Genomic DNA, 25,424 nt, shown 5'->3' with positions numbered 1-25,424 from the left:
AAGGCAAATTATTCCTGGCAGTTTACAATTGAATACCAACTACTGGAGCATCGTCTGTGCTTTCACATTTGCGCTGATAGGGAGTGATGGGTTTCTCAGTAAGGTTCAGCTGCCCCCTCCTTGTGCGTCTAATTTTAAACACAGCAATTGTCTGTTCTGAATTTCTGCCTGACTCAGTCCATGCTGCGATTGCATGTCTTCTTGGCCATCAGCAGCAGAATGAGATGAAAAACAGTATTGCTAATAACTCTAAGAATATGCAATAGCTTCATCAAATAACCAAGGCAGTGCAAAGAAATTTAGTTCCCAGGCAATAAACCATTGGTTCCCCAGTAACAATGTTCTGCCCTTCTGTGCTGCTTTTCAATTCATTAAAAACATGTTATATGAGATGCTGTAAAAGAAGCAAAATACCCCTTTTCACCCACTTCTGGCCATGATCTTTGAATATTACACATGACAATGTAATCTGCGATAACAAGTCTATTACACCAATCCAGACAAATCGATGGCAAATGCTTTCAAAAGTATTAATCTACAGCAAATGTCCAGAAACCAGTTAACCTGGACTGCTTGGGTTTAAATTAGTTTGGTCCCATTTATTTCAATGCAACTCATGTGTTTTGAAAAACTGTTTGTTTTTTTTTATCAGGAAGCAGCATCTGCTCTGAGATGCTCAAGTGTAGGGTGAACATGGGATATTCCATCTTCGTCTCTTTAGGCTTCAAGCAATTCCACCAGGATATCTCCATGGGAATAGCTTGGAATGCTTCTAATACTCAACAGATCTACCACCACCAAAATCAATATACTGCCTATTCATATAAAGTCTGTCACTCTCTACATCGGATCCTCCCATTCCAAAAGCTGACAGTTCTCAGGTAACCAAGACAACAGTAGCTTGCAGTATACTCATTCAAAAGTAAAACACTGGAAGGTACTTATATTGCTTAGCATCAAACACAGGCCCCTGTCCTATTTCTGTAAGCTCTTCTTAATGTATTAGGGTTCTTATACAGTTAAAGAAAATGAGTTGGCATGTAAACCCATCTATGATCCCTTCCCACAGCATATTTACCTGGGAGTAAATCCCATAGATTTCACTGAGTTTTGCCTCTAAGTATACATACACAAGATCACAGTTTACATCATATTTGCCCAGAGGAATCATTGCCTGTTTGTTTTTGCACAGGTATACATACATACACACATGAAGGTACTAAAGAATGTATACCTTGCATACATGATTCAAGGAATCCAAGTTACATTAAAAGATTCTCTGTGGCATATTTAAAAATTAGTGGGAGAAAGGACAAATATTTTGGGATATTTCTTGGGGGAACGGTCTTAGCTACCCTGGATTTCTGACACAGCACAGCTGGTTTGGGGTGGAGAAAGGCATCCAGGTGAGCATCACGGATGTCTCTATGAAATGTGTCACAATCACAGTTCAAACTTCTCTTCTCCCCTTTAAAGGAAGAGAGAATTGGTCTTGCTTTTCAGCTTCCAAACCAAATCCAGAAAAGACAGTCTCTCTTACCTTTGAGATGCTGATGATGGACTCTGTGGAACCGGCTGGGGTTGCCCCGAGGCAGAGCTGGGATACTAGAGAAGCTGTTCCCCATGGCATCTAAGGGGAGAGGAACAGCTGGAAGGTGACAACCGCTGGAAGGATCTGTGGGCTTGTGCAGCTGCCAGGTCGAGGTGGGGAAGGGAGGGGAGGGGAGGGGAGCAGGGGCTGGGCTCTCCCCTCCCTCTCCTGGTCCTTTCTCCTCCTCTTCCCCCCCCCCTCCCTCCCTCCCTCCCTCCCTCCCTCCCTTCCTTCCCGCCCCGGCTGTCACTTTGGATCCAGAACCAGCCTTTGTCTCCTTTGCCGCGGAGAGGTTGCCTCTACTTGGACAGGCGAAGGGGCAGGGAAGGGCTGCTCCTGGGCGAGAGCTCTGCTCGCCTCCCCCGGGGAGTTCAGGTTGATTCCTTTGGCAATCCCCCCACCTCCGCCGCTTTCCCCCTGCCCTGCCCTGCCCTGCCCGGCGGCTCCTTTTGTGTCTCTACCACCCCCCCCCCACCCCTCACCTCACCCCTCCCACGCGGCTCCCCTTGCCCAAGCCATGTAAGGGGGGCTGTTGGCCGACTGCTCCCCCCCCCCCGGTGCTCCGCCCTGGCGCAGCCGCGGCGTCTGAAGCAGGGGCCAGCCGGGTGCCCCCCCACCTCCCTCCCTCCGCGGGGGCTGCGCGGGACGGGCTCCCCCTTCGGACCCGGTTGTTATGGTGACAGCTGCCTCCTCAGACCACTGAAGGGACCCGGGGAGTCACGTGGGCGGCCAGATGTGACACCTCTGGAGTGGGAGGGTCTCCGGCACGCGTTTGGGGAGGCCCCGCCCACTCCGGACTCAACCCGGGCCGGGCTCAACAGGTAGCGTCCGGAGCGAAGGGCAAAAAGAGCCTGGCGCCGGACGGGGACGGGGACGGGGGACAGCGGACCATGCAGTCGCCGCGAGTTCCTTTGGCGCACGTTGCTTGCAGTCGAGTCCGCCTTTGCGAGCAGACCCCTCGTGATGTGCCCAGGACGCCTCTTCAGGCTGGGGGGTGGGTGGGGGGGGGGCGCTCTGCAGCAGGAGGGCCGAGGAAGAAGGGGCCCTGAGTGGTACGTGCAGGAAGCCGCGGCGGGCGGGCGGGCGGGCGGGCGGGCGGGCGGGCGGGGGGGGGGGGGTGAGATAGGCGCTCTCCAGCAGCCGTCGAGGTGCGCCCGGATCTAGGAGGACGGTGTTGCCTGCACGAGGGTCGGCTCTCAAAGGGCACCGCGGTGGGATGTGCTCCCGAGCAAGAGTGCAGGAGAAGCAACGGTTGTGCCTGTCGTGCGCATCTTCAAGCAGCCGCTGCTGCTGCTGCTTCTGTATAGAAGCCAGGTAGGGGAAACAGACATGCTCAGAAAGGCCAGCTCCCGGAGGCCGCGTTTCTACACAAGGTCTGAGCATTCAGCATTTTCTTCTAGTTGCCCTGCACACTAACAGGAGGCCGGCAGGTATGTGGATGTAGACCTGTTTTAAGTGCAGGTGTAGTCAGGAAGTGTTCGGTTTTCTTCCACAAAGTACCCAGCCCTAGACCATTCAGGGCACTGGGGAGCTGCAAAGTGTGGGGGGATTGTTACTGGTAGGTGAATTTGGAGGTTGGTTTGTCTTAGGGTTGTCAGCAGGTCTGGAGAAAAATGTCCAGTGCCTTGAATAGAGGCTTAATGTGTGGAAGTGGCAGATGAAATTTGTCATGGAGATCAGTATCATTTGCAATATGATCTCTTGCTAAGTATCTATTAAAAGGACAGGCCTTTTTCTCCAGGCAATTGGCAATCCTAGTCCTCCAAGAGTGTGATTCCCCATCGCCCACCCCAAAATGTGTATCTTTTAACTGTACCTTCACTGTACAGGAAGATTTTCTATAGGTGTTCTGTAGTTTTAAAGAGAGTTTAAAGGGATGTTAATTCCTAGGTGATGCTTGTTTGCTAACCTCCAAGTGGTGACTAGCAATCTCCCACTGACACGACTGATGTCTAGAAGACTGCAATCACTTCACCCAGAGACAATGACCACTTTGGAAGGTGGACTTCATGGTACTGTTTGTATCCCGTTAAAGTCTGTCTCCTCCCCAAACCCTGCCCTTCTCAGGCTCTGCTCCCCAAATCTCCAGGTATTTCCCAACCTAGAGTTGGGAGCCCTAGTTACGTATCAACATGCAATATTATGGGTAACCTTAGTTTAATCCCTGCTGAGGGTACACCGCCCTTTGGAAGTGAAAGAAACTTTTGCAAAAGGAGGAGAGACCGCTGCATGTTTATGCAAAGCCCTTTAATCTCCAGTGGTAAAAGCACAGAGATGGTAAACTGAACACCGCCATGGGGATGTGCAGCATTAAGACAAAACTCATATTTTTGCAGCAGTGATGAAGGATGGAGACAAGACTACAACCCACACTTCACGCTCATCACAGCAATTTGCTATCTGTGCAAATGCAGGAGCTCCCAGAAGAAGGATACAACGTTTGAAAATCACCTATTAGCCATGATGAAAAACCAGTTGTAGATACTGGGACAGAAGAAACCTTAAGGAAACATGTAGCCCTATGGAACAGCACATAGGGGGCACAGTTGAGGTCCCAGGTCCTCAGTGGAATGTCTTGGAGGACCCATATTCAGCCAGAGCTGAAGCAGCTGTATTGGCTGCCAGTGGTGTTCTGGATTAAATTCAAGGTATTGATACTTTTAAGGCCATCTGCAGTCTATACCTGAGGGACTGCCTATCTCCCTATGTCCCCTGCAGGGCCTTGCTGTTGGTTCCTGGCCCATGGGAAATGCATCTGACCTCGAATGCTTCCACCAGGCTTGTGGCTTGAAGATCCTGCCCCTCCTTCTTTTCCCATGGCAGGTGCCGTTGAGGCTACAACAGGTTGCTGCCAGAAACATATAGGCTGTGAGTTGCAGAGGGTAGGATTCTGAGATTGTATTACCTGCCACTGGGTTGGGGATTAAATTTTTAATTGGGGGATGGGGTTTTATATTTATTGTATGAACAGGTTTTATCTGTAACCTGCCATGAGTCAGCATCTCTGAGAGTGGCAGGATATAAATTCAAAAAGAAAAAAATTAAAAATAAATATATGTTCAAACACACTCCTCAGAGAATATGAGGACATCCTCTCACCTGAGAGAGGGCTAGAACTGACCATTGCTGGAACTGAGAAAGGATGGGATCTTGGGGTCATGATGGATGGCTCAGTGCAAATGTTGAGTTAGTGTGTGGATGCAGTGAAAAAAGTTAAATCCTATGCTGGGGATTATTGGATATGATCTGAAAAGAAAAATGCCAATATTATAATACCCCTGTACAGAAGTATGGAACACCATAATTTGGAATACTGTGCACCATTTTGATTGCTGTATCTCAGAAAAGACATTGTAGAACTGAAAAAAGGACAGGAACAGGTGGCCAAGTTGACCCTGTCTAGGCCTTTTCCTGGCCAAGTAAAAGCACCTATATGGCTCCTGGCTTCTGCTTGCTGCTGTGGTGGAAGACAGGAGTGAATAAGTTAAATTTCTAGAGCCACTTGCCACCTTGCTGAAAATATAGTCCATGTTGTATGGCCAAAATATATCAAGAAAAAAAACTAGGTTAACAAAAAATTATTTAGAGATCTGATCCAGAGGTTAGATTACGAAAGGACAGAACCATAATTTATGAAGACTCTGCACATGCTTAAGAAGATAAAGCAATGAAGAATTTGGCTGCTGTTAGAGCTCCTAAAACTGAACCTCTTTCTACACTGAATACAAATGAGATAGGCATGAATTGTGGCAGAACAAGTACAGTACCTACTGTTTAAATATACCTGGAGGGTTTCAGTTAAGATTTTATTGCCTCCAAGGAACTTGGTATACTTGGGAGACTGGGGACTAGTTCCCATTATGAGCTTGATCTACTGCAATACAGTCTGACACTAAATAACTCTCATATGATTCCGTGATCAGTCAACAGTCATATTTACTGACTTCCCTTTTTCTGATTTTTCCCAGCCTTCCACAGAGGGAAAGCCATAAAGATCAACATTAACTAATAACAAGTTCTGTGGAAAGAGCAAATATAATTTATGAAAATAAGCTTTACCCTATCTGCAAGAAGGGACATATATATATAATACTTGCCCTTGAAGAACTGAATGGCTCTCAAATAATGCTAAAACTATGTTGAATAAGAGCAAATGGCTCTTTTAGTTTACATGCTTCAAACGTGTGCAAAAATTTCATCCTCTGGAGTTTAGCAAATAAGTTATAAAAATCAGTGACCCAACAAAGTGGGACACAAACAGACCATGGCCATTCCCTGATCCTTTGCAAGGGGAAACATGGATTGCTGGTGTTCCCTGTGGATACACACCCTGGTTAGATTAACACAGGCAATATCCGTGGCATTTGGTTCTATGAATCTTGATGACGTTATGTAATCAGACTGAGCCAGTCATAAACTAGGTGGTTTTCAAGGACTTATCAGAATGGAAACACAAAGTTGTAAAAGGAAAAAATTAAAAATTAGAACATGTTTTGATCATTTCTGTTGTTTTGCTGTAAGCCTGCATAAGATGGCGCACTGGTTAATCTTCTCTTTTTTCTTCCGCCACCCTACTATACCTCAAATCTATCTACTAGGGCATCACACCATCTAGTGATGATGGCTAATTGGCTGCTATGCTGCAGTGGTGACTCAGTCTCGCTATTGGATAGGTATGGGCATGAACTGAGAAAATTTGGTTCATTTCATGATTCATAGCATGAACTTTCAGAGACCATACAAACTGGTTTGATTCATGTGATTCATGGTTCACTAGAATATTCCCCTGATATACTAGAGACACCAAACTCACCAGGGATCTCTAACTAACTCTCCTCTACCTGCCATCCAAGTTTGGTGAGAATTGGATTTACGGGTCCCAATTACAGCTTTTCAATGAAGATGCCCCAGGAATGTGCTTTCCTCAGGGCATCTTCTTTGAGGACCATAACTTGGACTCTGCAAATCCAGTCCTCACCAATAAAGAACACATTGGCTAGACATGAAGAAAATGAACACTGGCCAGAGCATTCTGCAACTGAAAGAAGTGGTGCAAGATTGAAAGACGTGGCGACAGCTGTGCCATAGGATCACCAAGAGTCGAGCTTAATGGCTAACATTATCATCACACATTTAGAATGAGCTGAGAGAATCTGTCTGGAAACGTATCTGTTCATGAGCTGGCACGAACCTCCACAAACAGCCTGAAAGTTTGTGGAAAGGTTGTGCCAGTCGATCTGCTATGAAACTCACTTTGTGAACCACAAACCAGTCAAAATTCATCACAAACTTTAGTTCAGTTCATCCCTACTAGTAGAAGGGCACAAGGGACACTGAACAGGCATATCAATCAAACATTTGACTACCTCTCCTCTGGTTTAGCCACTCTTTTGGCTCTTTAATGAATGGTACCAAAAGATGACAGTGGTTTTATGGTACTTAAACATATTTATACGTCTCAGTACATTTGATATGACTTGATGATGTGTTATCAGCAACCACTGTGTCCTTCAAAAATATAACAAGTCAGGTTCAGTTGGATTTTCTTTATGGTTGAGTGCACCCCCCCACACACAAAATAAGTTAAGAGTTCTGACATTCTTGCTTGAAGCCACAAAAGTGCAGATGCAAGGTTAACTGATGTCATGCTTCATGCAGCCAATGTGGCTTAAGGGCTATCCAGAGTTTAGAAACTATGTGAGCCTGCAAACTTTGAAGTACCCACAGCAGAATGAAGTTCCCATTCAATGGTGTTACATAATGGTGTTACATGCTGTTATTTTGGTTACAATTATTAGTTATCAGTTATACATGTTTTACAGACTGTTTTATGTATTGTTCATTGTTATGATGTAAACCGCCCTGAGCTTCCGGGGAGGGCGGTATAGAAGTACGATAAATAAATAAATAAATAAATAAATAAATAAATAAATAAAATAATACACGCTGTCAACCTATATATGTACATTTTGCTGATAAGGGGGTGACAGATGTTAAAATGAGCTGCAGAATCTTGTGCCATAATGAAATGGTTGAAAACTAGTTTCCAAAAATAACAACCAATAGGAAAGACTGAAACAGAACATTGCTACTTACACAAAATTTGTTTTTTGTTGCTTTTTTCTTTTTTGCTAATATTCTATAAAAATTTTCAACATATGATCATTTGTCCATTTTTGGCATTCAGTTCAGCACAGCTGTCATTCAAAAATGGAGTAACAATTAGGGTTAGAGCTGGACCATCTGAATACCGGAATGCTAATCTTTTCCATTGGTCACTGGTGTTTACCACATTCTCAAATTTCAGCCTGTGTTTTTGAATTTGAAGTACTTTTTACAGGATCTTTAACAAGATTTTTAATACAGTTCATATCTCATATTTCAGCCTCTTCACATTTTTGAATCTGAAGCATTTTTACGGGATTTCTAAACAAGGTTTTGAATATAATTGTGTCAATAGAATGCAAAGCCTTCCTTGGTAAATGAATGCTATTGAGTGAGCTGCCATGAAGAGGTCATGGTGTTATTTATAAAACATGAATGCATCAGGTTGTAGTTGTGTTGTTATCAAAAAGAGTGTGACTCCCTCAGGGATTCTCTTTTGATGGACATAGATTTGCTTTCCTGTTGATTCACATGAGAGCTACAAATCTGACTGCACATTTTACAGCATCAATATGCCAGCATTATGGTGTTGGGCCTTAGAAAACAGTTCCCCAGGGAATGTTTGTTGCCAGTACCATGTTTGGATCAATAATGTTTGATGATGACCTTTACATTAGCCATTTTGTCATCCATCTAAGCAGGAAAGAGCACCTTAGAAACTGTTAGGCCCAAGTAGTGCATAATAATATGTCAAAACAGAAACAGAACCTACTTGCTAAGGACAAAGTTTATGGCATAGTTGTTAATCTCTTTACCTGATGACCTCCCAAATCTCCAAAAGCACTTCTTAAATTGTCTGGGGCCTTTGCGAAATCAAGACATCAGTTGTTGCTGTACATTTCCAGGCATGGATTCTGTACAGTAAAATCAAATATTATGGTTGAGTTGTTTGAGATGGGGAGGACTATCTGTATGCAAAGAAAGGTTTGTCCCCCCCCCCTCCCAGTACTGGTGAAAGAGAACTGTCATTGTCCAGTTAAAGCTGTAAGTTGCTGATGATACCTTGAACTGTTTTGAGTTGAGAGCTGTATGTGAGCACTAGTGGTGTTCTGTTATAGTCTCCTTAGGGCTTGTCTTCCAACAGGTTTCTCTGGGTACCATTCTGGCTTTGTTCATTTGTTTCTTGACTTTGTCAGATGGATACTTGAGTTCCAAAAAAGGCTGTGATAGATCCCTCAGGTGAGAATCTCTGTAAGATTGGAACAAGTGTGGCTGTAGCATCTGGCTGTATACAATGGATAATTTGGTGTTTAGGGTGGTAGCTGGAGGCTATAGATATGTTTGTTGGTCAGTAGGTTTCTATGGTGTTTGTATCCATTGTGTAGTTTTACAGTAGTATCCAGAAACTATCTGCATGGGGCGGGGTGAAGGTCATTGAATACCTGGTGGAATATGTCCTGGGCTTCTTTACCAAGTGGCAGTGATGCCTCAGGGGGCAAAAGTGAAAGAGCTTCTGGAGTTCTGGCCCTGCTGTTGGACCTCCTGATGGCACCTCGGTTTTGGCTGCTGTTTGACACAGAGTGTTGGACTGGATGGAACAACATGGCTTCTCATTGTCTTAGTCTAGCCTCTTTCCACTGTATTCATACTTCATGGGCAGGAACCTCTCTAGGTAATATCCTGTCACTAATACACAGCCCTGCCAGAAGGCTGGGGCAGAAAATTACCTTTGGTACCCCTCCAACTGCCATTAGGAGCTGGAGTGCTCCTTTGGATATGCCATCACCTCTGGATATCTGCCCCCTCCCTCGTTGGGTACGTCCCCATCAGCTACTCAGCAGCTGCCCAGAGGCACGGTTGCTCATGAATTAACTCCATAGCATTTGCCAGCAGTCTGGACATGGATGTAGGTCAGCTTTATGAATACCCAGCACAAATTCAGGATGAAATGCTGTACTGTTTTACCACACAGGTTAAGAAAAGAACATGGAAAAGGTTACTAGCTAGGTGAGACTTACAGTTCTTGGGCATCTGCCCCCTCCCCATACAGGAGACTGGCTGATGGGTGCATGGCATGGATTGCCCTTTGTCTTCAAACATAGATGTCTCAGTCCTTTTATAGATCTCCACCCATGTGTGCCATGGAAAGCATGGGATAATCTGGGATTGAGTTTCTTGTGCCTGAAACCCACCAAACTCAGCTTGCCTGATAGAGAAATGTCAACATATCAAAACCCATGGAATGTTTTCTCTCTCGGATGTAAAAAAAAAAGACCAATCTGGATAGATGACATTTTTCCCCCAGCCTGGATGACTCCTTTGGGGTCAGTAAATCTCCAGATCCGTCAAACATTTATCCCTCTGACTTTCATCCATCACAGAAATAGTCAATAATATGATTCCTCAATCTCTGGTTGTTTCACGCAGCACACATACACAGTCCAGCAGTCCATTCTGTTACGTCACATGTCTGTCATCTCACACCCACTTCACTCGGCTGCACCTGTAGAGCAGGCCTTGAGACAAACATTTTGCAGGGGTGTGCTAGAGCCTAGCTGTACTGACCCTTCCTAGAAGTACATTTTTTTGTGTATTGATAAATAAAACAAATATTTCAGACACCATAAGTCTTTAGTGCTATTTCTCCAACCAGAAAAAAACCCTCTAGTTTCTATGGATTCTTCATTTCGTGCACTGCCTAAAATTATTCTGCATCTTTGCCAACACAAATATTATCTCTTTTTATTTTTTGTCTGCCTGACAAGAGACCTATCTGTGCCAATTACTGCCTTGCTTTTGTGCCTTCGAAGGGAAAGCAGCAATTTTTTTCCTGCTCTGTTGCAATAGCCCTTGGTACAATTGGTAATCTACTTTGTACTCAGCCCCTATCTGAGCTTCAGCAGCAACTCCTGGGCTTTATCCTGGCTGTTACATACTGGGAACTTTTCAACATACCTCAAAATATGTTTTACTTTTCTTCCCACCTCCTTTTGTACTGAACTAGGGGGTGGCTAAACTGTGGCTCTCCAGATGCCATGAACTACAATGCTTTTAGGGTCGTGTGGCAATTGTAGTCGGTGGACATCGGGAGGGCCACAGTTTGAACACCCAGTTTTAGAATATGTGAAGACTTGCAGGCTGGGGCAGAAAATTACCTTTGGTACCCCTCCAACTGCCATTAGGAGTTGGAGTGCTCCTTTGGATATGCCATCACCTCTGGATATCTGCCCCCTCCCTTGTTGGGTACGTCCCCATCAGCTACTCAGCAGCTGCCCAGAGGCACGGTTGCTCATGAATTAACTCCATAGCATTTGCCAGCAGTCTGGACATGGATGTAGGTCAGCTTTATGAATACCCAGCACAAATTCAGGATGAAATGCTGTACTGTTTTACCACACAGGTTAAGAAAAGAACATGGAAAAGGTTACTAGCTAGGTGAGACTTACAGTTCTTGGGCATCTGCCCCCTCCCCATACAGGAGACTGGCTGATGGGTGCATGGCATGGATTGCCCTTTGTCTTCAAACATAGATGTCTCAGTCCTTTTATAGATCTCCACCCATGTGTGCCATGGAAAGCATGGGATAATCTGGGATTGAGTTTCTTGTGCCTGAAACCCACCAAACTCAGCTTGCCTGATAGAGAAATGTCAACATATCAAAACCCATGGAATGTTTTCTCTCTCGGATGTAAAAAAAAAGACCAATCTGGATAGATGACATTTTTCCCCCAGCCTGGATGACTCCTTTGGGGTCAGTAAATCTCCAGATCCGTCAAACATTTATCCCTCTGACTTTCATCCATCACAGAAATAGTCAATAATATGATTCCTCAATCTCTGGTTGTTTCACGCAGCACACATACACAGTCCAGCAGTCCATTCTGTTACGTCACATGTCTGTCATCTCACACCCACTTCACTCGGCTGCACCTGTAGAGCAGGCCTTGAGACAAACATTTTGCAGGGGTGTGCTAGAGCCTAGCTGTACTGACCCTTCCTAGAAGTACATTTTTTTGTGTATTGATAAATAAAACAAATATTTCAGACACCATAAGTCTTTAGTGCTATTTCTCCAACCAGAAAAAAACCCTCTAGTTTCTATGGATTCTTCATTTCGTGCACTGCCTAAAATTATTCTGCATCTTTGCCAACACAAATATTATCTCTTTTTATTTTTTGTCTGCCTGACAAGAGACCTATCTGTGCCAATTACTGCCTTGCTTTTGTGCCTTCGAAGGGAAAGCAGCAATTTTTTTCCTGCTCTGTTGCAATAGCCCTTGGTACAATTGGTAATCTACTTTGTACTCAGCCCCTATCTGAGCTTCAGCAGCAACTCCTGGGCTTTATCCTGGCTGTTACATACTGGGAACATTTTCAACATACCTCAAAATATGTTTTACTTTTCTTCCCACCTCCTTTTGTACTGAACTAGGGGGTGGCTAAACTGTGGCTCTCCAGATGCCATGAACTACAATGCTTTTAGGGTCGTGTGGCAATTGTAGTCGGTGGACATCGGGAGGGCCACAGTTTGAACACCCAGTTTTAGAATATGTGAAGACTTGCTCCCTGCTTTTTGTAGGTCCACTGTTGCTACTTTTCAATAAACCTTTTGTGGTGTCCTTGGAATATGTCAATGCTTAGAGGCAGGTATGTGTGACACTAATTCTTTAGCAAGTCCAGCAGCTTTCAAGCTTTTTAGAGCAAAGAATCACACAACTGGTGAAACGATCATATGTTATACTATATGGGTTAATGTAATGACTTATGACTATGGTCATTTTGTGTGTGACCAGTGAGTTATCCAGGGGCATAGAAGGTTCTAAATGTTACGTCCTGGGGAGGATATGAAAAGGTGACCTGAAACTGAAGGACGGCTTTAGCAATGAAGAAGAAGAGAGGGAGGAGATAAGAATAATTGCCCTATGGAAATATAAGAGGCTTAGTGGGATATTATTTACCTCCATGTATTGAAAGGCTTCAGCTGTCTATTTGCATGCAGTAACCTTCTTTTAAGGGTCAGGACTATTTTTCTGCTAGCCTTCAGTGCTTTTCTATAGTTGCCCTGTAAAGTAAAGGAGTGTCGCCATGAGCATATATCTAATTTATTTTTATTTCTACTTTTTTCATTTATAGAGTATTTTCTCTTCCCAACTGTTGGCAACACTGCACTTGATCTGAAAAACCAAGCCACTCTTGAACAAATTGCACAGAATTTAGTGGTGAAGGCAACAATCACGGGCATTGTAAAGTGCAGAAAGGCTAAAGCATGATTATAAACTCCATTTGCAGTTACTGTTCAACTCAGAAACCCGGTACAAATGCCCCTAGAACTGCCTTTCTGGTTTACGCACAGGCACACCAACAGCAGGAGAGAGGCTGAAAAGAACGTGTGACGGGAAGTCAGGTGTTTCCTCTGTCCTCAGTAGGGTTACCAGCTGCCTGGAGGAAAAAAATGCCCTGTCGGTCTAATAAATGCTCAGTGGGTTGCTATTTACTTCCATGCCATGACAGACATCAAGCCTCTACTGAGGCAACAGGGCATTTTTCTCCAGGTCTGTTGGCAACCCTAACCCTAAATTCAATAGGCAGGCTTAGTCAAGCCACTCTGTCTCCGTCTGAACTGCAGTCTGCAGTGCAGGGTTGGTAACACTCCCTTGCCTTCCAAGGCTGAAGCCATGAGATAATATATGCAAATGATTTTGGGCATTCAAAAAGCACTCCTTATAAAGAAAGCGTTGTATTGCTACGGCTCTTCAGCAAATGTCACATGAGTTTCTTTGCTTTCATGAGCAAAGCAGTGAGCCCCAACCTAAGATTCAAAAATGCCACATTTAATCACACAAGTAATGATAATCAGCTGGCTTCTGCAGTGACCGATTAGGGTCTACTTACACTGAAAATTGCTTTATGCTTGCTTTGGGGAGTATCTATGCTTAAAAAAACAAGTGCAATATATTTTCACCCTAAGGATATAGCAAGTGTCCCAGTTTTGAAGATTAACTCAAATATCAGTCTTAATTCCAGTTTGACAGCATTGCAAAACATGCAAGTTATAATCTTGAGATGCAGGCACTAAACCAGGCTCGGCCAGGACAGTATGACGTCCTTACTGTGCCTTATTTGAATAATCCATCTGACAGCCCTGCTCAGAATCCAGTCAGTGTATCCATTTAGTTTTCATGCATTCCAGAACCAACTAATGTCACTGGATTAGCATCCCCATGGTATTTAAAAATAAGTGCTGTTTATTATCACAGAATAGAGTTCCAAATTCGATGTCCTGTTCCCTCAGAAAAACCTCCTGTTCCATCAGTAGAGGGTTGATAGGTGGAAATGAGCAGTGAAAGTCATTAATTGCATGGTAGTAAATAGCATTGCATTGAGCATCAGTTACAGTGTTGGACCAGATTCAAGGGAACTTGGATTCTGGTCCTCCCTAAGCCAAGAAGCTCACCTTGGGCTGGCCATTGTCCCTCAGCCCTATCTACTTCCTAGTGTGGTTTGTAAGGACAAACTTTCAGGAGAGAGAAAACCATGTGCTTCTTGGAGGAAGCACAGGATAAAAAGAAAAGAAATCGTACATGAAGACTCTGAGGATTTTCAGGACCTGATGTAAATCGCATTTAAATGGCAGGGAAGTATTTTGACCGTGCAGTCCTAAGCATTTACTTAGCCTTTCAAGTTCATTGAAGTCAATGGAGGTAACTCTCCATAAGACTGAACTGTCAACCACTTACAGGTAAATTTACAAAATTACTGTAAAAATTCACTATATAAGAAGTTAGAACACAAGTACTCAAAAGAGTTACTGAGTGCTGGGTAGGGTGGGGGAAGTATCCTTCTCCTTTAATAGGAAATTGTTAAGTACATTTGCTTATCTGATCAGAGACTTTTCCAGACAATAGGAATATTGAAGTATCAGTTCCAGCCTCCTTTTAATAAGGGTCCTACTGTCATACCTCCTGTTTTCTGAGTTAAGCCTTCTGTTAGTGAGAACAGCACAAGACTCAAAGCATGTCAAGAGTTCGGCAACACAAAGCCACTATCTGTGTGGTCTCCAGGCAGTTGTGATGCTACTCAAGGTGGAGCACCTCAAAAATCCAGGAGAGGAATGGATTAAGATGAAACCTTTTGGTGCTCAGTGACACCAAACAAGTAAGTGATTCATTACATTCTTTATCTTGTTTTATGTAAGAATGTATATCCCAATGGTTTCTCCCCGAAGGAAACTCTCCATGTTTGATCATACAAGACAAGAAACAAAGATAGATGTATAGCCAATAAAAGATTTGGTGACTTACTGAATTCAGGTCCAAGTACCTTGCTATGTCTTTAGCAAAGTGAATTCAGTAAAATGACAATCATGGGATTCCTGCATAAAGAGAAAGTTCACCTTCTGTGTTATTGAAATTGACTACAGATCAGCTTGAATTACTGAACAGTTTTAGCAATGGAAATAAAGATCCTTGCATAACATCTTTATTGTCACCCCTTTGTATGAAGCCCCCACACCTTCCCTTCCCTTCCTTCTAACCCGTCTTCCAACTGCACATTGTTGAACCATTGTTGAACTCTGCCACCAACCTGTCCAACACTGAGCAAAAAGGAAAGAAAATATTTGACTCTTGTGCACTATGCGGTACCTTAATGTCCAAGCATGTGCACCAAAAGACAATATATCCTTCATTGTCCCTCAAGTCAGATTTAATTTCCAGAGATTCAAAAAAGACAACAAAACTTGATGAATGACAATTAACAAAAACAAACTTGGCAAAAGACTTCAAAACAGGCAGGGCTTTGCTAAAAAGAGAAGAACCAGAAAATCAAGATATTTGCAGGTAAAACGTGAGCCTTCCCCTTGTCTTTAAGAAGGTTTACAGAATATAACTAGTTCAAAATGGAAAGCTCAACATCACTGCCTTGTGGCTGAACTTGGTACCTACACAATGGTAATTTTCACTGAGTCAATCCAGCTTCAGAATACGGTTTGGTGATGGAATGTGCCATCAAGTTGCAGCTGAAGGGCAGCAACCCCAGAGAGTTTTCAAGGCAAGAGACAAAAGGAGAACAGAGGAAGGAAGGAAACATGCTTGTTTCTGCATAGGAACCCTGGAGTTCCTTAGTGGTGCCCCATCCAAGTACTAGTTAGAGCCAATCCGATTTACCTTCCAAGGTCTGGCTATGCTGACCCATTCAGGCTAGAATGTAATAAATAAATAGTTTGGTTTAGCTTGTTATATGGATGACTTTGTTGTTGTTTTTAATTGGGCTAGGTATGAAAAGTGGATTGAAACTCTAAAGCCGGGGTGGGCAAACTGTGGCCCTCCAGATGTCCATGGACTGCAATTCCCATGAGCCCCTGCCAGCATTTGCTGGCAGCATTTGCTGGCAGGGACTCATGGGAATTGTAGTCCATGGACATCTGGAGGGCCACAGTTTGCCCACCCCTGCTCTAAAGGGAAAGTTGCCCCTCTCCAAATAGCATTTGGAAATATTGTCCTAAAGAAATACAGGAAATTTATGTACAAATGTAATCTACCCATAGTGTCATGGGGGGATTTTTCCCAAGCCTGGAGTTTTATTTTGCCACTAGATAGTAAATATCTAGGGAATTTGGATTGATAACCATCACTGACATGTGGAAAGGTATACATTTGCCCCACCAAAAGCTAATTAGGATAGTGGAATAACTGCTTTTCTCTTTGTGAGGACATTTAACTAGTTCTCCTTAATAAACTGGAGACAGAGTAATCTTGAAACATTGCACAATATAGAATAATACAAACGAGACTATAAATACGGAGAGATGGCAGAAGCTTGTGCTATGTGCAGAATTCTTCATGGGAGATAGTAAAAATTCCATACAGATGTTTGAACAGCTCAGCGGATGTTCATATTCCTAGACAGATCTGTTACTCTTCAACAAATACATATGATGTGACTTAGAAAATTCATCCTGTTCTTCTCTTCGTAAAGAATATGGGAAAGTTCAATGTTAGCATACATGCTTTACATAGAGAAGGTATTGGATTCAACTGTGTCTTGTATGGGTACAAGGAGGTAACAGGACTGGGAAAGACATTCTCCAAGAGTTCTGATCCTACTTAGACTAGATCAGGGGTGGGCAAACTGTGGCCCTCCAGATGCCCATGGACTATAATTCCCATATTTTTCCATGGGCCTCTGGCATCATGTCAGTTTCCTTAGATTCTAGAAATAGTCTACCTCTATCAGAAGCAGTCATACCATGTTGCCCTGGATTATGTGGTCATCACTCAACTGCGACCACGGATCTCACATTGCAAACAAAACTTTCTAATGATATCACATCTCTAGAGTCTTACATAGATGTCAGGCAGCCACATGAAGCAGATTTCAGATGGAGAAACTTGAGAAAATATAGTATGGGACCCTATAATAATGACGACATAGGGGGGAAATAGATCCCTATTTTTCAGTGTCTCCCAGTCTTGTATATTTTCTTCCACCCTACATAAGAACTCTTGCATTGAAGCTGCCTCTCCTAAAGAGAAGCACCTGGGAGGAGATCTGTAAACAAGCAGTCTCATTTGACTAGCCTGGTTTTTCACCCTCTCCAATGGTTCAGCACTGATCAGTGATTCATCATTAGACAACACAGGGAGTCTTTACCTGGGAGAGGGAGGAAGGGAAGGAGAAAAAGAATAGCTTCTGGCTGTCTGAAAGTGTGACTTTCATTCTCTGTGGTACACCAACTACAGTCCTTACACAGGAGAATAAGTACTGCATCGTACCTGCAGGCTGCAGCTGCTTGACATACAGAAGATTGCTTTGGTTGTTAAACAAAAAAAAGTGAGGGAAAAGGGGAACGTTTAAAAGCAGGACAACAAGCTGTAGGTCTCAGGCCCAATTCCACGGTGTGTGGATACGAAATACAGCTGGACAAGTTACATCAAAGTACTGAATAAGGAAGATTCTGAATGTGAAGCCAAGAAGGTTACAACAAAGGCAGCAGTGTTAATGTGAATGAGACATAGAGGAAGTGAAAAGACCATCTGTGCTGAATTTACTTCTATAGCATTTGCTCTTTCTGCCTATTGTCTTCCCAACTTTGATCTAAATAGACCAAATAGAGCTTGCTGAATCGGTGCCAAAGAGAGCTGCCAACACAAGAACCAGTCAATACTTCAACCTGAAACAAACGTAGAAGCTCTTAGAAGAAAGCCCTGAAGCACACACAGCATCATGGATCGATTCCGGATGATCTTCCAGTACTTCCAGTCTAATTCTGAATCAGTGATGAATGGGATTTGCGGACTCCTGGCACTGGCTAGTGTCAAGATTTACACCTCCTTTGACTTCAGCTGCCCCTGCCTGCCCCAGTACAACATGGCATATGGCTTGGGGATAATGTTTATACCTCCGGTGGTCCTGCTGCTCTGTGGTCTCATTGTCAACAGACAGTGTGTGGTAGCGATCGAGGAGTGGAAGAGACCCACTGGGAACAGAAAGAAGAACATGGCTATTATCAGGTGGGGGATTTCAGTCAGCGTGTACATGACTTTCAATAATGTGACTTTCTTACCTTTTCTTCCCTTATTTGTGGAATTTTAAGTTCCTTTAACTTTGTTCTGCTACTACAGACCAACACGGCTACTCACCTGAAATTAAGTTCCTTTAAGTTGACAATTTAGGACTGATTTAGAATTCATATTGAACCTTTAATTTTCAGAGTGATTTAACAGTCTTAATCTTGCTTGATGTGAAATGTTATTATAATTCCCATTTTGCTGTCAGTCCCCCTAATATCAGCATTTGTGGTTCAATGCCTGTCAGCTAAGCAAAGAAAAGCAGCCACACAGAGAGAAGGTACATGTTTCTGTATACTCAGAAGACTTAGCTGGAAACTGGAAAAAAACAAACAAACAAAAACAAGAAAAACCCCAAACAGACTAAAGAAGACCGACAAGGTGCTTTTGCTCTTGTACAGTCACAGAATTTTGAGGGCAATTAATCATGAACTGCTCTGGAGGATATGGAGGATGTGAAATATGCATTTCTCACTCCACTCCCAACTCTCCCATGCAGCATAGACAGGGGAAGGTAAAATAATCCCTTCTGTGAATTGTTGGGGGGCATAGAAAGAAGAGTCTCAGGACAGCAAAAATGCCTTCAGATTCTCATCAGGAGATACCTTAAGTATGCAGAAAAATATTTTATAAATTAAAGCAGGAAATAGCTTAATAAGGCTTAAGTTTTTTTGTTCCACCAGAAAAATCATGAAGGGCAATTAAAGAGAAAAAACAAACAAAAGAGAAGCAAGGTAAAACTGGCCTATTTAAAGCCCTAGTTGTTGTAGTGTAGTGTAGCCATCTTTGGATGGCTGGGTTTCTGTTCATTTGGCACTAAATCTTAGCTAGAAAAACATATTTGCTTAGGTAACGTGGAGTTCAGTTCTCAGTGTAAAAGATCAGGAGTGTCTTGTATAGGCTGTGGACTTTCTAAGTAAGTATGTTCACACATATTTAGCACACACTCTCATTTCCAAATCCACAAAGCTTTAGAAGCAGTGTACATAGAACAGCACATGGGGCTATCATAGCAGAATAAGCCATTTACTTCCATTTACTTTCAGCCTAATCCAAATTTTATGCCATGTTGAGAATGGGATGTTATGATTATGTAATAGTAGAGTGATTTATGCATCTACTTTTCATACTTCTGTTTATGAACATCTGGTGTAATGTCCATAAGGAGTTCTAAATAGCAGCCTGTATAAGCTGAATATGTATTTGGTGGATTTATTTGCAAAAGTTACCCTGTGTGAAAAGCAGGTGTGCAAGCCATTCGTGTACCTGTTGCTGCAATTTCCATTTACATATTTATGTTCTAACAAATATATCTGCCAAATAAAATCCTTTAAAGAGTTGCAGCTCATGGAAACATAATTTTCTCACTTCTTATTTACTTGTGCTGAGAAAATTAGGTTACCAAACAGAAGCCTCCAGTTTTCAGAGATACCAGATCAATTCATGCTTCTCTGTTCAACACACAGGTACATTTGTTCCTCCATCCTGCAACGAGCCATGATTGCACCCATTATTTGGATCCTAGTCACTCTTCTTGACGGAAAGTGCTTTGTCTGTGCCTTCAGCAATTCTGTTGACCCTGATAAGTTCTCAGGGTTTGCTAACATTACCCCTGCCCATGTGCAGCTGTTGCTCTCCAGATTCCCTTGCAAGGAGGATGAGCTTATAAGCAACCATACTTCCCGCAAAGCAGTGTCCAGGTACCTCAGATGCTGGTCGCAGGTAAGTGATAAGCTTCTATAAAACTTCTACCTGTTGTAATTCTGTAGAGTCATATGGAACCCTTTGTCCATTTAGGTGCATGAGAGTGGCATTTTGCTGGAATAGGAATCACTCATGTCTTCAAAAGCATCAGGCCCATCCTCAGAATATTCTCCTGAACACCACTAGATATAATAAACATCACATTATCATTGGTTGCTACTTTCTATAGCAAGAATGAGCAACATGTTACTAGACAGTTGGAGGCCCAAGAAGGTACAGATTACTAATGACAAACTGGGGAATGGCAAGGACCGGAGAGGATAATTAATTGGGTAACTTTCCTCATACCCAGATCTCTTCTTCTGGTATATTATGACCTTTTAGAAGAAGAAGAGTTGGTTCTTATATGCCGCTTTTCTCTACCCAAAGGAGTCTCAAAGCGGCCTTTCCACTCCCCACAACAGACACCCTGTGAGGTGGGTGAGGCTGAGAGAGCCCTGATATTACTGCCGGTCAGAACAGTTTTATCAGTGCCGTGGTGAGCCCAAGGTCACCCAGCTGGCTGCATGTGGAGGAGGAGCGGGGAATCAAACCCAGCTTGCCGGATCAGCACTCCTAACTACTATACCAAGCTGGTGGCCTTAAGCAGGCTGGTTTCCCCACTCCTCTGTTTTCTCTTTTTGTTTAATTGACTGCCAATAATCCTCAGTGTGCTGTGCCTCCAAAGGCAGTGAGTGTGCTTATTTCTCACCAGACCACACAAAGATGATTTTCCTCTACACCTGAAGAGTTGTATTTAATTGTCTCCTGATGGACAGCATATAAAGCTTCTACTAGAATGAGCGATTCTTGAGACACTGGCCATAATTCAGATAAGAACTCTATAAATATTAACTAAAAGTAACTTGTGGGCTCCAGCTTCTGCAGAGGATTGGACAAGAGGACCAGTCTGGTTCTCTGCAAGGTTATTACTGCATGATATTCTGGCAACGGAAAACTGATGTCCTCCTAAATCTTTGTTGATTCCTGGAGGCTGGGTTGGGTATTTTTTGTTATTAAATCCATTGGCCTCTGCTTGTATTTCCTTTGCCCTCCAGGCTCTTGGCTGGAGTATCCTGCTGACTCTCATTGTGATAGCTTTCCTTGCCCGGTCTCTCAGGCCTTGCTTCAATCAAGCTGCCTTCCTGCAGACTCGCTACTGGAGTAACTACATTGATATTGAGCAAAAGATATTTGATGAAACTTGTTGTGAGCATGCTCGAGATTTTGCACACAAGTGTATCGTCCACTTCTTTGAGAGCATGCAGAAAGAAATCAAGCTAAGGCGGTTCAACGCCCACAGAGAAGAGGAGGAAGGCAAAGAAGGGGCAAAGGATCACTTGCGAGGAATCACCAATGAGGAGCAGGTAAACAAGCTCCTTCAGTCATGGTACTACAGTAAACCACAGCTGGATCTAAGCCGAACAACCCAGCGGCAGTGCCTGAGCACAGAGAGGACATCTATGTATTTGGGAGATACCATGACTAATAGGTGGCATCTCCATGCAGGGTCTACAACTACAAGACAAACCGATGTTTAAAAGATTCAAGTAGGTAGCTGTATTGGTCTGAAAAAGCACAACAAAAATTGAGTCCAATAGCACCTTTAAGACCAACAAAGATTTATTCAAGGCGTGAACTTTCGAGTGTATGCACTCTTCCTCAGACTAAATGAAAAAGGCAACTGACAGCATTAATGTGTATTGTAATGTCTCACAAATGTCTCTCTCACAAATTCCATATAGCCTCCCTTAGAACGAGGCTAAGTTGAGCAGGAAAGAATAGCCCAGTGATCTTAATTTATATCTTGCTTCTCCCACTACTAAGACCCAGAGCAGCTTATAAGATCATTATATGGCACAACAACTCCACAAAGTAGGTTAGAATTAGAGTGACTGGTCCACAATCACTGAGCAAGTTACCATGGCCGAGTAAGGATTGGAATCTGGGTCTCCCTGGTCCAATCTGAGACAATAACCACAGTCTGGCATGTTGACAATTTCCCCACCACACTGGCTCTTGGGACTTTAATGTAAGCTGAATAAGCCTGTGTAACTCTTTAAGGCATGGAAGAAGAAGAAGAAGAGTTGGTTCTTATATGCCGCTTTTCCCTACCCGAAGGAGGCTCAAAGCAGCTTACAGTCGCCTTCCCATTCCTCTCATTCCAATGGGGTAGTTAAACATTAATATCTGCACTGGCTGTTATTAAAGGCACAAAACAGAGGGTTGTTGAAAATAAAACCATTGGCAACTCTACCTAGCAAAGGTGTGGAAGGGAGATCAAATGTTTAGGAAGACAATAAAATATCACTAATGGACGATGGGATGTAAAAAATCCATCAATAGAAAAAACTGATTTCCAAAATTCCAGTTGAGATTTTTATTGAGCCTCATGAGACTCTTGTCTACCTTCCATGTTTAAATAACTTGTTCCTGCTCAAACTAGCAAATTGAGAGATTCAGGCAAGTAGACAGTATAACACAATAGTGAACTTTTTCATATGTTATAATCATATGTCCTAGACCTACCAGCTGCACATATGAACTCACACTATTTATGATCCTCCCAATACACACTACTTATGATCCTCCCAATAGCCTGAAATGGGAACCATATGTATTTTCTTCTTCAGCGTGCACTACACGGAACCAGGATTTTTGCACATTCACATGTACTGAAGATAAAAATATGAGTATTGCCCATTTAAGAGGAAATTTTAATCATATATATTGGGAGGAGTGCATGTAGTACGTACTTCCAGTGTGCACAGTTGTATGATACCCTTACATTTAACTTCTGCAAAAATCTCCTGTGTAGAACAGGGATTGCCTAACAGCTCCATTTTGCAGGGACACATCCAGTTATCCAATAGTAGATGCAATTCACTATGCTTGGGTAAGTACTAATGCTTAGGTTGTTGGCATTAGGTTGTTTTATGCCACTAACAGAAAAACTTTTCTGATATCCATACTATTTTTGTTAACTTCTTGTCTGCAGCCATTGGTTCTTGAACCCATAATCTTCTTTAACCTCCATAACTTGGAAATCTGGGATAATACTTTAAAGCCAAAACATGGAGTGAGACTTTTTTTTTTTTTGGTGATGCCATGCAAAGCATTGAGAGCACTGAGAGCAGAGAGAATTTAGGGGAAATGGTGTGAGATATATTGTGGCTGGACTGAATTAGCAGGGGGAAATAGAAGGCCACCCCCCTCCCCAAAATCCCTTGCTTCTGTGTCTTAAATGGAACTATAAATATGTATCACAAAGCCCCACGGTGTTGTTGCAGCTGATAGGAAGACAATACAGCAATGAATAGCATAGGCATCCCAAAATCTGGCAACTGCTAAACACAATAACATCAACCAGCTAATATAAACAACCATAAAATGGTTCACTACACTTCTTCTGCCTGAACCTAGGTGAGGGGATGAGTTCCATCCTCAATTTCCCACTGGAAATAAACAATGGGTTTTAGAAGTCAAATTATATACAAAGAAGAAGAATAGGCTTTACACCCTGCTTTTCTTTACCTAAGGAGTCTTAAACCAGTCCCTTCCCCTCCCCATAACAGGCAACTTGTGAGATAGATGGGGCTGAGAGAGTTCTGAGAGAACTGTGACTGACTAAAGGTCACCCCAATAGGTTTCATGTGGAGGAAGAGTGGGGAATCAGATCTTATTCTCCAGACTAGAGTCTGCTGCTCTTAACCACTACATCACACTTGCTCTCATTTCCTTTAAAAAAAGAACCACTCAGCCATTGGCTTTTTGTTCTGCCCCTGACATACCAGAGGAACAAATAGGAGTGCCAGATCCTAGTCACAAATGTATTTGAGATTAGTTAGGGTTATCCCGGCCACCGCATAGTTAGCTTGTCTGATGTATTCATGTATTTAATTGCTCTTTACCTTTGTGCTTTGTCTGAGTCAATTGACACCTATGCTTTCTATGTTTGTTGCTAAATAAACTCCTCTTTCCTTTATCTCAAAAGCTGTTGTTACATTTCTTTGAGCATTCACGCCCACACCCACTCAAGACTTGCTCAACACCACAACCTCATGGGAAAGGTTAACTTTCCTTCAGAGCCTGGTTCACAAAGTCCTAGCTGAATGTAACCAGGTGAGCACCTGCACTCATTCCAAAACCAGCTGGTGCTGCTGTCATCCCTTCCCTATCCCATTTTGGGAGTTTTTCAGCCCTTCCCCTTGACTGAGGGCACCTCCCTTTGGTCAGCACCGAACAAAAGGTCCATACATCAATAAAGGTTGTGGGGATTTCAGAAGGAAAGAAGAATATGTGGGAATTAATGTGGATTGAAACACTTATAGAACACAGGCTAGCCTTCCTTCACATCTATTTTATATACTGAAATGGTGAAAGCATTTCTATATATCTTTCTTTAATGTACAGATCAGTGGTGATAAGCTACTGATGAGTAAATTAATATAGTTTAAGTGGAAAGAAACAATGGGTAATGGTAGCAATGTAGATCCTTGATATGTGTAATTAGATCTGGTCCCTCGCTCTCAGTGAGAGAGAACTTTGACCCATGGGCTGAATGGGAGGGGGGAGGGGGAGATTAGAACTCTTATTAGGAATAGATCACCATCTGATGAATGTAATGTAAGGGGTATTTTAGGGGATTTTATTGTATTTTACCTACTCTTGTGAACCGCTGTGAGACTTTTGGAATATGAAAATAAAATAAATAAAATATGATAGAAGCAATGTTACAATTATGTCCTTATTTACATTTATAAAACAGAGGAGAGAATTATTACAGGGCCAACTAACTCTATCTATGAAATCACAAGGACATATCTCTACGTTATTTGGGGAATGTATGTTTCAGATTATGCTTGCAAATATTTGCAAATGTAGACTTGTAATCAAATGATCATGTGAAAAAATGGAATCAATCACAACCACTAAGAACTCTTAATGGGCTTACTCCTAGGAAGTACTCTTAAGATCACAGCCTTTGTTATAGAACTTTGTTGTTTTAGGGGAAAGCAGTACACATCTCTGTACAGTAATTTTTGCCTTAACTAGAGGGGGATATGTCAAATTCTGACATTGTGGGAATAAAATAGCTGAATATTATTAATGCTGTTGATATCAAAAGAACATTTATGTTTTTTAAAAGGGGGGAATCCCTAAATAAGGTTGATCACATTTATGTCTATGCTTTTGCTGCCCTGGATCTATACATGGAATTAAAGGTAACAAAATTAAGTACATAATAACTTTCAGCCAGAACAAAAGTAACTGCAGCATCTTGGTAGAAGTTTTATGCATAACAACACTGATTTAACAATTGCCTATATTGGGTATCTGTTTTAAAATAATGTTAAATTAAGACTATAGATTAAGAATTGAAACTTCTACATTCACCACACAAGCTGTTTTCCGAA

General features: G+C 42.6%; 2 protein-coding genes across 9 annotated transcripts in view; one reads left to right on the top strand and one right to left on the bottom strand.

The window, feature by feature from the left end:
• Nucleotides 1-1,777, bottom strand: part of NEURL1 (neuralized E3 ubiquitin protein ligase 1) — a 160,358-nt gene extending 158,581 nt beyond the window's left edge. For both annotated transcript variants that reach the window (XM_077349611.1, XM_077349613.1), the window contains exon 1: nucleotides 1,541-1,777. In XM_077349611.1, coding sequence (XP_077205726.1) covers nucleotides 1,541-1,625 — 85 coding nt within the window. In that variant the 5' untranslated portion in view covers nucleotides 1,626-1,777. The remainder of the gene's footprint in view (nucleotides 1-1,540) is intronic.
• Nucleotides 1,683-24,136, top strand: CALHM3 (calcium homeostasis modulator 3). 7 transcript variants are annotated; one of them, XM_077349618.1, is made up of 6 exons: nucleotides 1,683-1,966; nucleotides 4,310-6,264; nucleotides 12,830-14,851; nucleotides 17,800-18,207; nucleotides 19,731-19,986; nucleotides 21,066-24,136. In XM_077349618.1, exons 4-6 carry the CDS (start codon nucleotides 17,921-17,923, stop codon nucleotides 21,546-21,548), a joined length of 1,026 nt encoding a protein of 341 aa, XP_077205733.1. In that variant the 5' UTR covers nucleotides 1,683-1,966; nucleotides 4,310-6,264; nucleotides 12,830-14,851; nucleotides 17,800-17,920; the 3' UTR covers nucleotides 21,549-24,136. The 7 variants fall into 7 exon arrangements, with proteins under 7 accessions (XP_077205733.1, XP_077205737.1, XP_077205739.1 ...); XM_077349619.1 differs by lacking the exon at nucleotides 1,683-1,966 and adding an exon at nucleotides 2,740-2,905; XM_077349620.1 differs by lacking the exon at nucleotides 1,683-1,966 and adding an exon at nucleotides 2,740-3,021 and having other exon boundaries at nucleotides 6,190-6,264.
• The last annotated feature ends 1,288 nt before the right edge of the window (nucleotides 24,137-25,424 follow it).

The sequence above is a fragment of the Paroedura picta genome, chromosome 8 (assembly GCF_049243985.1).
Source record: "Paroedura picta isolate Pp20150507F chromosome 8, Ppicta_v3.0, whole genome shotgun sequence".
NCBI classification, from domain to species: Eukaryota; Metazoa; Chordata; class Lepidosauria; order Squamata; family Gekkonidae; genus Paroedura; species Paroedura picta.
Note: the sequence above shows the minus strand (reverse complement) of the source record. Positions and strands in the feature narration are given on the sequence as shown.

What these genes read in the sequence shown, in the direction of transcription:
- CALHM3 (XM_077349622.1), top strand. Translation starts at nt 17,921, where the DNA reads ATGGATCGATTCCGGATGATCTTCCAGTACTTCCAGTCTAATTCTGAA. An exon ending in AAGAACATGGCTATTATCAG is followed by an intron (nt 18,208 to 19,730) that starts GTGGGGGATTTC and finishes TTCAACACACAG; the next exon opens with GTACATTTGTTCCTCCATCC. An exon ending in ACCTCAGATGCTGGTCGCAG is followed by an intron (nt 19,987 to 21,065) that starts GTAAGTGATAAG and finishes TTTGCCCTCCAG; the next exon opens with GCTCTTGGCTGGAGTATCCT.